This window comes from Bombus vancouverensis, unplaced genomic scaffold, assembly GCF_051014615.1.
Source record: "Bombus vancouverensis nearcticus unplaced genomic scaffold, iyBomVanc1_principal scaffold0030, whole genome shotgun sequence".
Lineage (NCBI taxonomy): Eukaryota > Metazoa > Arthropoda > Insecta > Hymenoptera > Apidae > Bombus > Bombus vancouverensis.
Window position 1 is genome coordinate 599,155 of NW_027468921.1, and position 14,847 is coordinate 614,001.

Here is a 14,847-nt window from a genome sequence, read left to right on the forward strand (position 1 = left end):
TACTTCCACAACAACGTTCTGTTTCTAATGTTCAGATTTTTGTAACTGCAGTTAAACGTGACACCCACATAAGCACGCATCATTTTTTTGTATTCTGCTACAATAGCACATGTAATAGTTCTGCTCATAAAGAAATTTGACAGGCGTGTAATAGACAAAAAATCATTTATAAAGTCGTTTCCCCATTTACCCTTGTGCTACGTGCATTGTTTTTTACATGAAAATGCGACGCACTTACAGTTCGCCAGGCCTATTATACCGACTGCCAGTCATTCGGCTAATCCGTTTCCCATTCTTATTCACCATTCTTCACTCGTCCTTCTCCCGTAATCACTGTAGCGGCACATGAGTCAGAGGACAATTCAAATCATGTTGTTGTTTTGCCTTACAAGTAATGTAAGAACAAATAAACTCCATGCAAAACAATGTCGCCGCTTCGTGCAATCGTAGATCAAACGTAGACGAATTCGAATTTTCCGGTTCTCCCCCGGCCAGTATAAATAAACGGACGCGATCGCGTGCGTTTTAGTGTGGAATAGTATCGAAGAGCATTGAAATGTATCGAACAGTATCGAACAGTACATATAAAGTATCGAATATTATCTACAGAGTATCTCCGATTATTTATCGAGTTACGCGACGAACATTAATGAGTATTTATTCCGCGTCTTGTATTTTGTACCAACGACTCACGTATTCGGCTGTAAATAATTTATTTATTTATTTATTCAAGATATATTTGACGGACTGCGACAGCAATATTTCGCTCTCGTTATTTCGCACAACCTATCATCGACCAATTTTCCACATTGGTGACCCCGACGTGATTTGAGTTAGCGAAATTTAGTATTGTGAGTCTGAGTGCGCTAACAATGTTGAGCGAAAACACAACGGTTGCGACTAGTCAAACAATTCGCGTGCCTCCGCTGAAGCCGCAGAAGATCGTGTTCTGGTTCTCTTTATTCGACAGACAACTCGCGGCGGTGGGCGTCACGGGTAACGAAGAAAAATCCACCGCCCTTCTCGGGTGCCTCGAACCAGGATATTTAGAACGGATAAGGGACATTGCATTGGATCCCCCGACCACCGGACAATATGACCAACTAAAAGATGAGTTAATACGAAGTCTGTCCGAGTCCGACAGCGAACGGGGAAAAAGGTTGGTAAAAAACGAAATTATGGTCAACAATTAAGCACTGCAATCAACGTAATCGTGAGTATGTGATACACATGATTATTTGACTTTACGCACGTGAGCTACCATCCATCATAAATCTTATAATACTATACTTATAATTAAATTACAAATTTCAATCCATCATCTTAGCCTTAAAACTTACATACTAAATTAATAATTCAACACTATTAACGCCCATATTTATATAAATAATTTATTTCCATATTTATAATATGTCACTTTGTAACATAAGCAAGTCTCATACAAGTACTAAAAATACTTATAACCTAAAGCACTTAACTATCCAATTAAGTCATAACGTCAACTCTGCATCTAAACTACTATTCCTTTTCATTCTTCATCCTAAAAATCCGTCACAGTTACCACTCAGTCAATTATAATACCATCACCTCTGTGTACACACAATATATAACAGTATAAAACTCCTCTTAAAAAATTAACTATAGTAAAGTTTCATTACATTTATACGTCAAACTTATGAAATTCACTGACTAAACCATCCATACTATAATATATTGTTATACAAGTATCAGTTACTAAAAGACTATGGGGAGCCTGAGGCGGCTATGGGTTCTCAGGGCGTAGGACCACGCCCTGGGAATCCCCCACGAATCTGATATTCTCCTATAGCCGGATGGTGACTGGTCGGCGCCTTTGGCACCCGCCAGTTTGCCGATCCGGTGCGGAGAACTCTCGGAGAAGTTAGTGGGCCTGTATCTCCTAAGAATACTTACCTCACATTCTTGTGGGGCTCCCCGTCACTCTGCACCAGCTTTGACCGGGGCAGGGTGCGAAAGAGTGAGTGGCACCAGGATGGAAACCCTTGTTGACGACCTCGGCGATTTCTTAGAATTACAATGGATAGAAAAACGAATCAAAGAATCGTTTACGGTGGGGAGGGATACCATAATACCGGCGCAGCCGCGAGTTGTAAAGCGGCCCCTCTGCGTCGTCATCGAGCAACCGTGGCCATCCGGGGATGGGCCGCCAGTGCCCTGGACACGCTCATGCGTCTGGCGAAGGGGACACGCGAACTGGGCGGACTCGGAGAGGTTCGGAGAAAACCGATGTTATGACCGTCGGCCCGGTATCTTCGTGGGGTGGGATGAGGCGGCGGCGCGGCGGCCGGGGGGGGGAGTGAAATCCGACGACGAAATGTCGTCGTGCTCTTCCTATTCGACCGTTGCGGGCACGCTCGGCAAGCGATCGTACCGCAGGATTACCGGGTCCGCGGAAAGCACCACCCCCGTCGATAACGGTCGCGGCGGCGGCGCGGGACACCGCACACGGCGGGGGGACGCGTCCGCGTGGGATCCGGACTCCGCACCACTGCTGGCTCACGATAAAAGGAAGAAGAGGGGCGCGAAGCGCGGGAAGGATAGCGACAACGACACCGACACCGAGGCTGCCACCGTGGCCGCCGCCACCTTTACCATCCGCGACGGTGCCGACGGCGGCAACGACACGCGGAGTGACGAAATGAGGATCGGACCGGTCGACAAGCAAGCTACCGTGAAGGACGTGGAACCGACCCAGGATCAGAAAGAGGAGGAGGTCGCATACCTGCGAAGGAGCGTGCGCTTTCAGGAGAGAGAGACGGTGTCTCCAAGAGACGGTTGACCAAGGAATGCACGGAGAGTAGCCAAAAATGATAACATCGACGGTGAAGGACGAGAGGTGAGGATCACCTCTACGAGGGGGACGAAAGAAAATGCTCCCGGGGCCCCAACGGGAACGATTATGGGTCCCCCTCCCCACCTCCTCCACACACCTGGTCAGCTTCGCGCCGTTTCCGCTGTCCCGACGGGTCGGGGAGTAATAATAAACAAACAAAGAAAACGGATAGAGGTCCAGGACCTCGAGATCCACTAGAGGATCTCAAGATCCTGTTCCTCCGCAAGTTGGAAGAGTGTCGGCGATAAATAATGCCAGGGGGGGGGGGCGATCCTCCCGGCTACGGACGCTGGTGTCATGTAAACTTCAGGGTTGGTTGATGAAATAAAATAGCTGAGTCGTAACACAACTATTAATTTTGTTTTAATTAAACTTTATTATGCATTCAGCAATCACAATGTAATACACACTGAATTAACATAAATCACAATTCACTGCAACCACGTTATGTAAGACTTAGTTACAATGATACGTTAAGTACGCGACTGTTATAAGGGGCGAGACCGATAAAGATATGTTGACTATTCTAAGGATACAGAATAAGTAAGTTTTTCTGGCAATAGTGTGTCTGAGGAAGGTTAGGGCTGGGTGTGTCTAAGGACACGGCGCTATCAGATTTGTTGATGACAATTTTGGTTAAGGAAGTGAGGGCAGTAGACACCGTCTCCGATTGGATAATAAGGCGGCTGGTGGACCAGGAAGGGTTTCAGCCGCCCTCGCGAGAAAGTTGCTAACGGAACATAAAAGATGTGAAGAAAACCAACTTTCTATGCTAACACGTGGTAGACAATAAACGTAAAGGAAATCTAAGACAAGAAATACTCGCTTGGTCCGAAGGACATTAACTATGAAAATTCCAAGACCCCTGGTAGGTACTTAAGACTATTGAGGGTACGCGCCAAGGATGTGCAGATATCTGGGTGCCATCCTGTCCGCAGAGTGTGGCCCGGTCTCTGATGTAAATCGACGTTACAGTAGCGTAGCCGTAAGAACCGTACAAGCACGATTGCGGCCGGCGAGAGACACCTCGCGGTCGACCGTGGAGTCGTCGGCCGACGAGGCAGGGTTTATTACCGTCATAGGCGGAGGAAGAGGGAGAGCGAGGCGAAAGAACAGGAAGCCCACGACGCAACCTCTTCCAACGGTCCATGCGCCGACCGACGCAAGAACCAAGGGACAGGTATTGTTACGCCACGAGGCTTACCACAGGCTGTATTTTCTAACCGTCGCTCGCGGTCCTACAGTGTCGCAGGCAGATCGTCTTATCTGCCTGCCGGATCATATACAATGTATCGACGAGAGCATAGTTGTCGCCAAGCAGCGAGCTCTAGAAACGTCGATTTTTATCCGTTACGTTTTTCACACAAGAGGCATACGTGATCATAGGCGCGAGCGATGGTGTGACCCGAGCATAGTGGGGGTCGTCTTCCAAATGAGACAAAGAAATCATCGAAAGGCGATCAAACTTCTGACGAGTCAAACGTGACACAACGAAAAATCTGACGAGCAAAATCAAATAGTCTAACGAATTCATCTAGAGATATCGTAAAGTCGAGTCAACTTTATGTAATATATTCATCATATTATTGTAAAATATATTATTTTATGTTAACCTGTTAATACAGTGTTACATTCATTGAACCACCTCTGTTATCTTAACACAAACAGGGGAACGACTATTTCGCGGCGTCGATTAACATAATCGTAGCAAGAATTTACGCTTCTCGCTGACGCGTTTTCCCAGCGAACGCGTCTCTTCACGAACGGTCGTAACAGATATCGTCGTCTTTTCCATTGTCGACGTTGCGAACAGGGGCCTCGGCGCCCAGGACGGCGACCAACAGTGGCGGAACAAGGGCAGGGACTTTTCAGCGCCGCTCGGCCTCCGGTACGCCCCCGCACGGGAAGGGAATCCAAGCGAGGAACGGGCAGGGGCGATGGATCCGGAGCGGTATCGCTCACCGTGAGGAACGGCTGGGGCTTCACGTACAGGGATGCGATATCGGTGGTGAAGAGGGAAGTCAAGTTCTCCGATCTCGACTTCACGGAGTTAAGACCGAGGAGGACAAACACGGGGGCGCTGCTGTTCGAAATCTCAGGCCAGGACGCTGGGTGCAAAGCTTCGCGACTGGCCGAGCGGATGGCGGCCACGCTGAAGGATTTGCCCGCCAGGGTAACCGTGCCGCGAAGGGCGGCCGAGCTAAGAGTGATCGGACTGGAGGACTCGATCACCTCGGAGGAGGTGGCAGCCGCTGTTGCTGAGGCCGGGGGCTGCCACGCTGACGAGGTCAACGTGGCAGTCATACGCTCCGCCCCTCGGGACCTCGGATCAGTATGGCTACGCTGCCCGCTGATAACGGGCAGGAAAATCAGCAGAGGAGACGCCCTACCAGGAGGTAGGATTAACATAGGTTGGTCAGCGGCGAGAGTTTCCCCTCTACCTGCGCGCCGACTCCAATGCTTCAAGTTCATAGAGTCGGGTCACGTGCGCCGGGACTGCACATCGATGGACCGGCCGGAGCGCTGCTACGGGTGCGGGGCGGAAGGACATCGCGCCAGGGACTGTTCGGCGCGAGTACCCATGTGTCCGGTATGCGCGGACCTGGGACTGCCCGCGTCGCACCGTATTGGGTCACCGGCATGCAAACTGCCTGCCCGTAAGAAGAGGGCCGCACAGGAAACAAGGACCGTTCCACGCGACGGTGGGGACGTGGTGACGAGGAAGGAAACGATGCTGCCGTCAACTGTCCCCACGAAGGCCAGAAGAGAGGACAGAGAAGTCGGACAAAACGACTGCGAGGGGAACGGCCCGTAGGAGCCTATGAAGACGGAGCCTTCCCCGACGTGAGCGGAAGAAGAGGAGGTGGACAACTGCTCCTGCAGTGCAATCTTAACCGCTCCCGCCGGGTTCAGGACTTAATGTTCCAGAGGTTGACGGAGCGGCGGATTGGTCTGGCAGCAGTGGCCCAGCCGTACAGCATTCCCGGCGCGTCACGAGGAGCTGGGGATCTGATAGGCTCGGTCGCCATATTCTGGACCGGGATCGCGGGAAACCCCTCCTGCTCGGTGATCGAGCGGAACGGGGCTTCATAGCCGAGAAATGGGGCGACCTGGCCGTGGTGGCCGTCTGCGTGTCGCCCAACATCAGCCGGACCGAATAAGCCTCCTTCCTGGACGGACTCGCGGCTGCGCGAGACGTTTGGGCGCCTGCCCGACACTGGTCCTCGGGTACATCAACGGCGTGGGGATCCCGCAGGACCAACGGAAGGGGGCGCGACGTGCAGGACTGGGCGTTCGCACTCGATCTCCGGCTTATGAACCGGGGGTCGTCTAACACGTGCTTGGCACGGCGGGGCGAGTCCATAGTGGACCTCACACGGGCAAACCCTGCCGCATCTAGCCGTGTTTGCGGTTGGGGGGTCTCCCCGGCGGAGACCCTCTCGGACCACCCTTATATCTTGATGGATGTGGCGGTTGGCGCAGCGATGGGCGACCGTTCGTTGGGTGCGCGCGGTTCCAGCAGCCCACCGGGAAGGAGAAGAAGATTCCCGCGATGGGCGGTGACTGCTATAGCCGTCACTTGGTAGAACGAATCCCCGACCGACGAGGACGCGGAAGCGGGCGCGACTCGGCTGAGGCGAGTCGTTATTATTTATTTATTTATTAGTGCTTATAGGCGACTAATTGTCCTCTCCACATCACACGAATATACCTCTATCTTCTTACTGTTCATTAAACGGTCAATTAATAGTCTATTAAAGTATTTGTCACGAATTGTCTCTCCTCAACTGTCATAACAACATCATATTTATCTTTGTTCGAAATTTTAGTTGGCTGTCCGTTTATGGCACGGATAAGCTCATTTCCCTCATTAGGAAATTCCGACTTAACAGTCCTCCCAGGGCTATAATTCGGAATTTGAGTGGCCGTCTGTTTATGACACGGACAGGCCCATTCCTCTCGTTAGGAAACTCCGAGTTACATGTCCTCCCAAGGCGGTAAATGTAATGACTCGAGGCCAGGAAAAAACCCAGGAAAGGACCAGCCGCAAGAGTACGGTGGAGAGAAGAAATACAACGGCGGGAGGAGAGAATCAGGAACGGGGAAGTTTAGTTCATCTTCAACCATCTGACATTACAGACTTAGGACGACAGTGGTCCTCCCTTAGTTCGGTTAAGTGCTACAACTAGTACAAATAAAGTGCCATCTAAATCTAACACTCGAGTTATTTCATCTCCTCCATCTTGAACGTTGAGATATTCGAGGTACGCGATATCGACCGATCGGTTTGACCTGACCGGTTGCTCTTTAGTCGATAATACACCACAATCTTATTTGCGTTATTACAACCATCCACTCTTATTTCCATTGTTTTAACAAATTCTAGCCTGAGGGCCCGTCATAAATCTTAGAATTTAGTTGACTAAAGTCCTTCAAACAAACAGTCTTTGTCCCAACTACGGGAAGATAGGAGAGACCTATTTTTCAACGAACGGTGTCTCCCACTAGCAACTTTCCCGCGAGGGCGGCTAGCATCCTTTTCTAATCACCGATATGGAGATTGACCAATTAGCAGCAACGCCAAATTCCCTCACCTTCTGAACGAAGGATATCCTCGACGAATCCGATGATCTCGTGTCCTCAGACACACACCATCATAGTTTTCCTCTGCAGCATCATCGCGACGGAGAGTCATTCTCTCGTGAGGTCGTATTAGGGAGTTGCTTAGGGTCTGTACGCTCGGTGGATATTCCACGGTTTCGCAAAGAGTCCGACTTAGATTTTGTGAGCACGTACACCTATCATCCCGTTGACCGCGGATTCGTTATTGAACCTACGACCAACATCACTAGTACCGCGAGTGTCCAACCGCCGCGGTTGATTGTCGAGTCGGTAGCATCCATACTCGTATTAATAGACCGTACCTTCGTTATAACAAGACGATGGCCGATTCCAATGAAGATTCATCGAACGCCCACAACCTTATTCCTGACCCTTCTCATGACATGTTTAATTCGGTAGTATTCAGGAAGTATGTGCCAATTATCAACGAGTGTTGCATCAAAGTATCTGAAACTACATGTATCGTTACAACGCACGACTCATCATCTATCAGAATATCTGTCGAAAATTCTTCGAGTGTACAATTTCTTCCGGACCCGATACCGCGAAATTCAACAATTTTCTGACTTAATCTGGATGCCCCAATTTTCACATACTGATCCGCTCTCATTAAAGTTAGTTCGCTACCGGTATCTATTAGCGCGCTCAATTCGAAATTTCCGATCTTAACGTCTTTACCACGCTTCGTCTGCAACGATTTCCACATACTAGAAACAACTTTATGGGACTCGCTCAGGTTGTCGCACTTCGATACGATGTGTCCGTACTCTCTACACTTAAAGCACTTGGATCCTCTCGACCTATTCGGGCACTCTGCACACTCATATTCTTCGCCGCCGCAATTGTAACATCTCGTCTTCTTCATATCTCCAGATTTACTGGGCTTCCTGCTCCTTTCAGTTTTGGCTACCTTCACAATCGATTTTGCTCTGCGATAATTCTGTTTCTCGTACATGATTAATCTCTTCCTCAATTCTGTAATGGATGTAGTACCGTATAGTGTAGACTTATTGTTTTCTTCATCTACTATTCCTTCTACAATATACTCCACTTTCGCCTCCTCTTCCATATCAACATGGCTGGCTATTTCAAGCATGCGGTACATATAAGCCAAGCATGTTTCGTCGCTTCTCTTTTTCGTATCTCTAAGTCTTTGATGTACTTGCCGACTATTAATCTTTTTAGAGAATTCTTTAATCAGCCCTCTCTTCAGCTCATGCCAAGTCCTAACATGGCACTCGAAACTCGCGAATATTCTACCTGATCCTTTCAGCAATCTCTTCGGATAAATCGCTTTCTGTCCCTCTGACCACATGCACATGTCTGCGATTTACGACACCCCCCAAGCCCCTCATTCATGATACCACAATAATGTACAAATTGCACCAATTCTTTTTAACCTGTTACATTACAACGTATTACAAGTTCTACAAAGCTATAGAAACATTAACTAATAGACTTTTATAGTGGCTTGTAGACTTATATTATAAATAACAATAATGTAAAATATACAAATATCAATTCATAATAACAATAAACTTTTTAATTTTACATATTAAAGAAATTGCTATTTTTTCTAAAAGTTTACTTTTAGGAATATAAGCATAATTAAGAGAAATGTGCGCGTTTCTATAAGAATGTTTTAGTGAAGCTTTTATTCCTGTATGGAAACATTATTATAATATGATCTACAAAAACACATGCTTTGATGTGATAACGAATAATAAAATTGACAAAACAATTTAGATATGGAACTTAGTCAGCTTCGTTAATAATATATAGAACTTTCTATAAAAAACTCATTAAACATATTTATACAACTTTATTACCGACTTTAAAACATATTATATAGTTTCTAGTAATCAAATTGTAAATATAGTAAACAAATAATTATGTTAAGTTATTGTAAAGATCCATAATCCATATAATATGACATATTACGTACATACGATTATTGTAACATTAATCACATATATATACAAAAATACAACGTTATTATTACTTATGTAGTTATTACTTATTATTATTATTATATTAGTAAAATTTATAATATCGAGTTTTTCAATCAGGTTTTTTCAAATAGTAGTTTCATAAGGTTTTGTGCCCAATAGAATCACACAGTTTTCATAGTTGTCAAACACGTCCATTGCGTATAAATAGCGTTTGCTTAGAATAACGTCGTTTTTGTACCTCACAACCCTACTAAGACTGTAAAATGATTTTGTGAGAAATGTTTTTATAATTGGTACTCCATTGTATAAATATCTCAATACCTGATCGTTATTTTTACAACCGCGGACGCTAACAGAAAATTATTTTACGTGAAGATACAATGATGGAAATTGATAATTGTTCGACTAATCAAATTACATCGGATGGAATTTAACTTTTAGAGAAAAATGGCGCACCCGGGAGAATAGATCGCGTTAAACGCAATGATCCAAATTGAACTGAAAAGTCGTTATGTATTTAGAGGACTTGTGTGTAGAGGATGGTTGGTCGTGAAATTTATTATACGAGATTGCCCGTTGTAGAAGCCGTCAGTATATTTTAAAATGACTAAATAAATAAGAACAGATAATGCTCGCAAAGACGCTCGTACTAACAGATTCGCTAAGACAGTGTATAATCGCTCGCGGATAACTCGTTAGTAACTGATCAATACTCGGTAGATAGTCGGTAGAGTCATAGGACGAGGCGGATCGAGAGCGTGCACACGGAATGGAGCAAATATTACGCACAGCTGCCATTATTGAATAACGTGAAGTTTCCACGTAAAACGATAATCAAACCCGCAGCGGAAATTGAGTTACACGGGTTCTGTGATGCCAGCGAAAGGGCATATGGAGCATGTGTTTACCTTCGCACCATCACCCCGGTTGGTCATGTCTGTACACGTCTCCTCACTGCGAAGTCGAAAGTAGCTCCACTCAAATCACTAACCATTCCAAGGTTGGAACTGAGTGGAGCACTCCTTCTCGCGTCACTGGCCACTACAGTCCTCCAAGCCTTACGAAGCAACATTGCTCGAACCGTTTATTGGATTGACTCCACAATCGTTCTACATTGGATCAACACATCACCCCACCCCCTCCAGTGGATTACATAATGGGCGACCTTCCAGCTGCACGGATAACAGAATCTCGGCCATTTACCAACGTCGGAATCGACTACTGCGGACCGTTTTACATCAAGGAACGAAAGGATCGCAACCGACGCAAAATCAAGGTATACGTAGCAATCTTTGTATGTCTTGCAGTTAAAGCAGTCCACATCGAGTTGGTCAGCGATCTCACTAGCGAGGCCTTCATTGCTGCTCTGCGAAGATTCATCGCTCGCCGAGGATTCTGTGTGACAATTTACTCCGACAACGGTACCAACTTCGTTGGCGCCAACAATGAATTACGAGAGCTCCGAAATCTCCTGCAATCCGACGATCACAAGGCACAGGTCCAGTCCTTTTCAGCCGACCGACGGATTGAATGGCGCTTCATCCCTCCCAACTCACCTCACTTCGACGGGTTGTGGGAGGCTGCAGTGAAGTCTTTCAAACGACATCTCAGACGTGTCGTAGGTAACGAGCTTCGAAAACCTTAATACTCTCATCATTGAAATCGAGTCTATTTTCAACTCCCGCCCGCTGACTCCGATATCTTCAGACCCAAACGATCTCCTAGTTCTCACTCCCGGTCATTTCCTCATCGGAGATTCACTAACAAGTTTCCGAGAACGAGATTTCAGGGACACGCCATCCAATCGTCTCTCCTGCTGGCAGCATATTCAGAAACTCAAACAACATTTCTGGCGCCGGTGGAATCGAGAGTATCTAAACGGGCTACACATCCGAAACAAATGGAGCAAGGGCAGTCACGACATACGAGAAGGCACCATCGTCCTTCTCAGAGAAAACAACGTCCCCCCGATGCAATGGCCATTGGGCAGAATCATCAAGGCCCAACCCGGCGCAGACGGCATCATACGCACGGCTATCGTTCGAACGGCGACGAGTACCCTCGATCGGAGCATCAAGCGGATGGTACCACTACCGAGCAGAACGACTCCAGACGACTCCGAACCAATCAACAGCACCGAAGTCTGACAAGAGATCCACCTGACAACATCACACCATATCACTTCATCGGTGCCCTCTCAACGGGGGGTGGATGTTACGTCGCGTAACCCTCTACCTAGCCCAGGCCACACACCGCGGGCAATATGGCAACCAGATGTCTTCGGATACTCACTGCGTACCCTCAATAGTCTCAAGTATCTTCCATAAATCTCAGGAATTTCCTAGTAGGGGTCCTTCAAACCAAACAAACGTCTGTTTCCGAAGAATTTCTAAAGACCATTGTCTACTACGGCTAGACAAGGGATAGTCGGTTTTTCTCTCGTATGATACAACTTTCCTCCCACGAACCACTTTCTCTCGAGAGCGGTTAAGACCCTTCGTTTAACCAATTAACAACGAAGCCTATTTCCCTCACTCTCTTAACTAAAATCATCACCAATAAATCCGATGGTCCCGTGCGCTAGACACACCCATCCTTAGCTTTCCTTTGCCACAGCATCGTTTCCGAACATCACTGATTGTACATCCTTCGAACGGTCAACATCCTTTAACCGGGTATACACACTCCTAAATCAGTCACTCATTCATCTCGTACATACGCACCAGCGTAATTGCCTTCGTTATAAGTTGTTAGAATAAACGGTGAAATATAACTTACTATACTGTGTCATATTCATTCAATCACCTCTGTTATCTTAACCGAAACAGGGGAACGACTAATTCGCGGCGTCGATTAACCGAATCGTAGCGAGAATTTACGCCTCTCGTTGACGCATTTTCCTCGCGACCGCGTCTCTCCGCGAACGGTCGTAACAATATCATACGTAAAGGTGTAACTATTTAGTGTATTAAGTTATTGGAAATATGAATTTTATGACCCTGTCAATCGCTATATTATACCATATCATCAATTACCCCTATTATCCCACAAGAAATAAGAGGATCGATCTGTTCGTGGTGTCGATTCTTATAATCGTAATGAGAATTTACGATTCTCGTTGACGCGCTTCCTCGCGATCGCGTCTCCTCGCTGGTCCTCGCTGGTCCTTCGAGCTGGATCACGTGCCACTGAAAAGTGCACTTACCAGAGACCATACAGTGTCACGTGAAATCAACATTTTATCGACTTAATCACCTAATCACACGAGTAGCCATCGGAAAGGAACTCCTCCCTCGCTAAGCATATGCGCGACCCCACGCCGCACAATAAAGAATGGCAACCGATTCCCGGACCAACGTCCAATTCTTCAAGATAAGCTCGCTCAATCTATTAAACTAACACATGGCCCACGCTGAACAGATCAGTACATTGCGGCGGAGACGAAGCGCCTTAAGGAAAATTTTAAAAGACATAATGCTATTCAAGGGATTTGTGGCGGATCGGTACCAACAGGACGCCGACAGGTCGAGGCATCAACACGGTCGTAACACCTCTAGGGCGATCCGGGTACCAACCGTCAACACCAGAGGGCCGCTACGACGACAACGAGTCTGTCTATCTCGCTAGCGGTCGAATATAGGAGGCATGATACAAATACCGCACCTAGCTAGACTCCCTCTACGTCTAAGGCAGAGACTACAGGGCATAGCCTTACTGACGAGTCCACCGGTAGTCCCGGGACGAAACGCTCAGTCCCTTTTCACACGGCAGTGCCATAACACTGCCAAAATGACTGCAAGCCTGGATTCATGAGCATGAAGAGATCGTTGATCTCGCTGATCCTGCGGCTGCTCGAAATATATCAAGTAAGTCTAGTTATTTTTCTCAATTCGATTAGTCGAAGTTGGAATTAGATGTACAAAATAATTTTTAAGCAACGCAACCTATAGTCGCTGTTAATTCAAAAATAGCAGCTATAAAGCGGAAAGATCGTGAATTTAAGACTACGTCTGATGGCCGTCTTATTGTCACAGTAGAAAAAGATGAACCAGAACGCAAGAGAAAGAAGAAATCTGCACTTTTGTGCAGTGATTCAGAAGACGATTGTGGTAAGAATTGGGGTTAGATTTGGGGTTAGGAATTGTAGAATGTTACGTTTTGTCTGGCTCGTTTTGGTTGCGTTGCCGTTAATTTTTGAATTTAGACTAAATTGTAGTATTGTCTGTTATATAATGCGATTTGAAATTAAACTCCACGTTTCGGCTAATCTGCTATGCGCAGGAGTGCTAGCACGGGAGAGGATTAAAGTTGGTGAAAATAAATGTTCGCTTAATCCTGCTATATTATTAGACAAATATTCTTCACAAAAAATGTTTATTCGTATTCTAATTGGATATTGACAGAATAGTCGTTGAAATTTCGAATGCTCGGAGTTACAATCGTTCGCAATACGTTTCGCTCTTATTAATTACAAGATTTTAATTTCGATAGATTTTCGATAGTTTACAAATTGACAAATACAAACACGTCGATTAACAAGACTAACAAGAATTGGAAACTAATAAAACAAAGAACTAAAAGCTAAAGAACTAAAGGACTAGAGAATCTAAAAGCTGAGAGCAAGAACTAAGAGCTAAAGGAATTAAGAGCTGAAAACTAAGGAACTGAAGAATTAAAAAAAACAAAGGAATTGAGAAATTAAGAGCTAGAGGAATTAAGAATTAATCGCTATGAACAAGAAATTACTTGCCAGGAAATGAGAACTAATCGCCAAGAACCAAGGAATTAATTATCAAGAACTGAGGAACTAATCACACAAAACTGAGGAATTAACTACTCTAAAACTAAGGAATTATTACCGTTTCTTCTATGCCGCTACGCTTATTTATATTTAGGTCTACCGTGGAGAAGTTGTCATGTGACGGGTTATTCCGTAGGGGTTGTGAGGTTCGAATTTAGTTTATACAAATTGTTAAAATTTATTTAAATTTCAAATTGGAACGCTCACTCGCGCTATTGATAGTTTTAGCCTACGTTACGGCACGTGCGCAGCGCGGGACGTGACAAGAAAAATGTAAAGTAATTCAAAGAAACAAGTGAACGAAGCCAATGAATTTTTATGTTACATGATCAGAAGATGATGTTCAGTCTGTAGCCATGTCGCAAGCAATGGATAAAAAACGTAAATATAACGATAGTTATAATAACGTCAGCGTAAGGAGTGGATCCACATTAAAGTATCGAGGTATAATAGTAATATATAACCTATAGTAAATTTTGGTCTGTTGTTTAATAACAATTTTGGTATCCGTAGCAGGAGGGTCTGGAATACATCGACCATTGAAAAAATCAAGAACAGAATGTATACCATGAGCGGAATATAAAGCATCAAAGGCTGGA

At 45.8% G+C, this 14,847-nt stretch overlaps 1 protein-coding gene across 1 annotated transcript; it reads right to left on the minus strand.

Annotated features, from left to right (window-relative positions):
• Positions 1 to 7,871: 7,871 nt before the first annotated feature.
• On the minus strand, positions 7,872 to 8,822 carry LOC143304336 (uncharacterized; the record flags this gene model as incomplete). The annotated part of the gene is made up of 1 exon (XM_076626796.1): positions 7,872 to 8,822. A coding segment is annotated over one exon (951 nt), but the record flags the coding sequence as incomplete, so codon positions are not given.
• Positions 8,823 to 14,847: the final 6,025 nt, after the last annotated feature.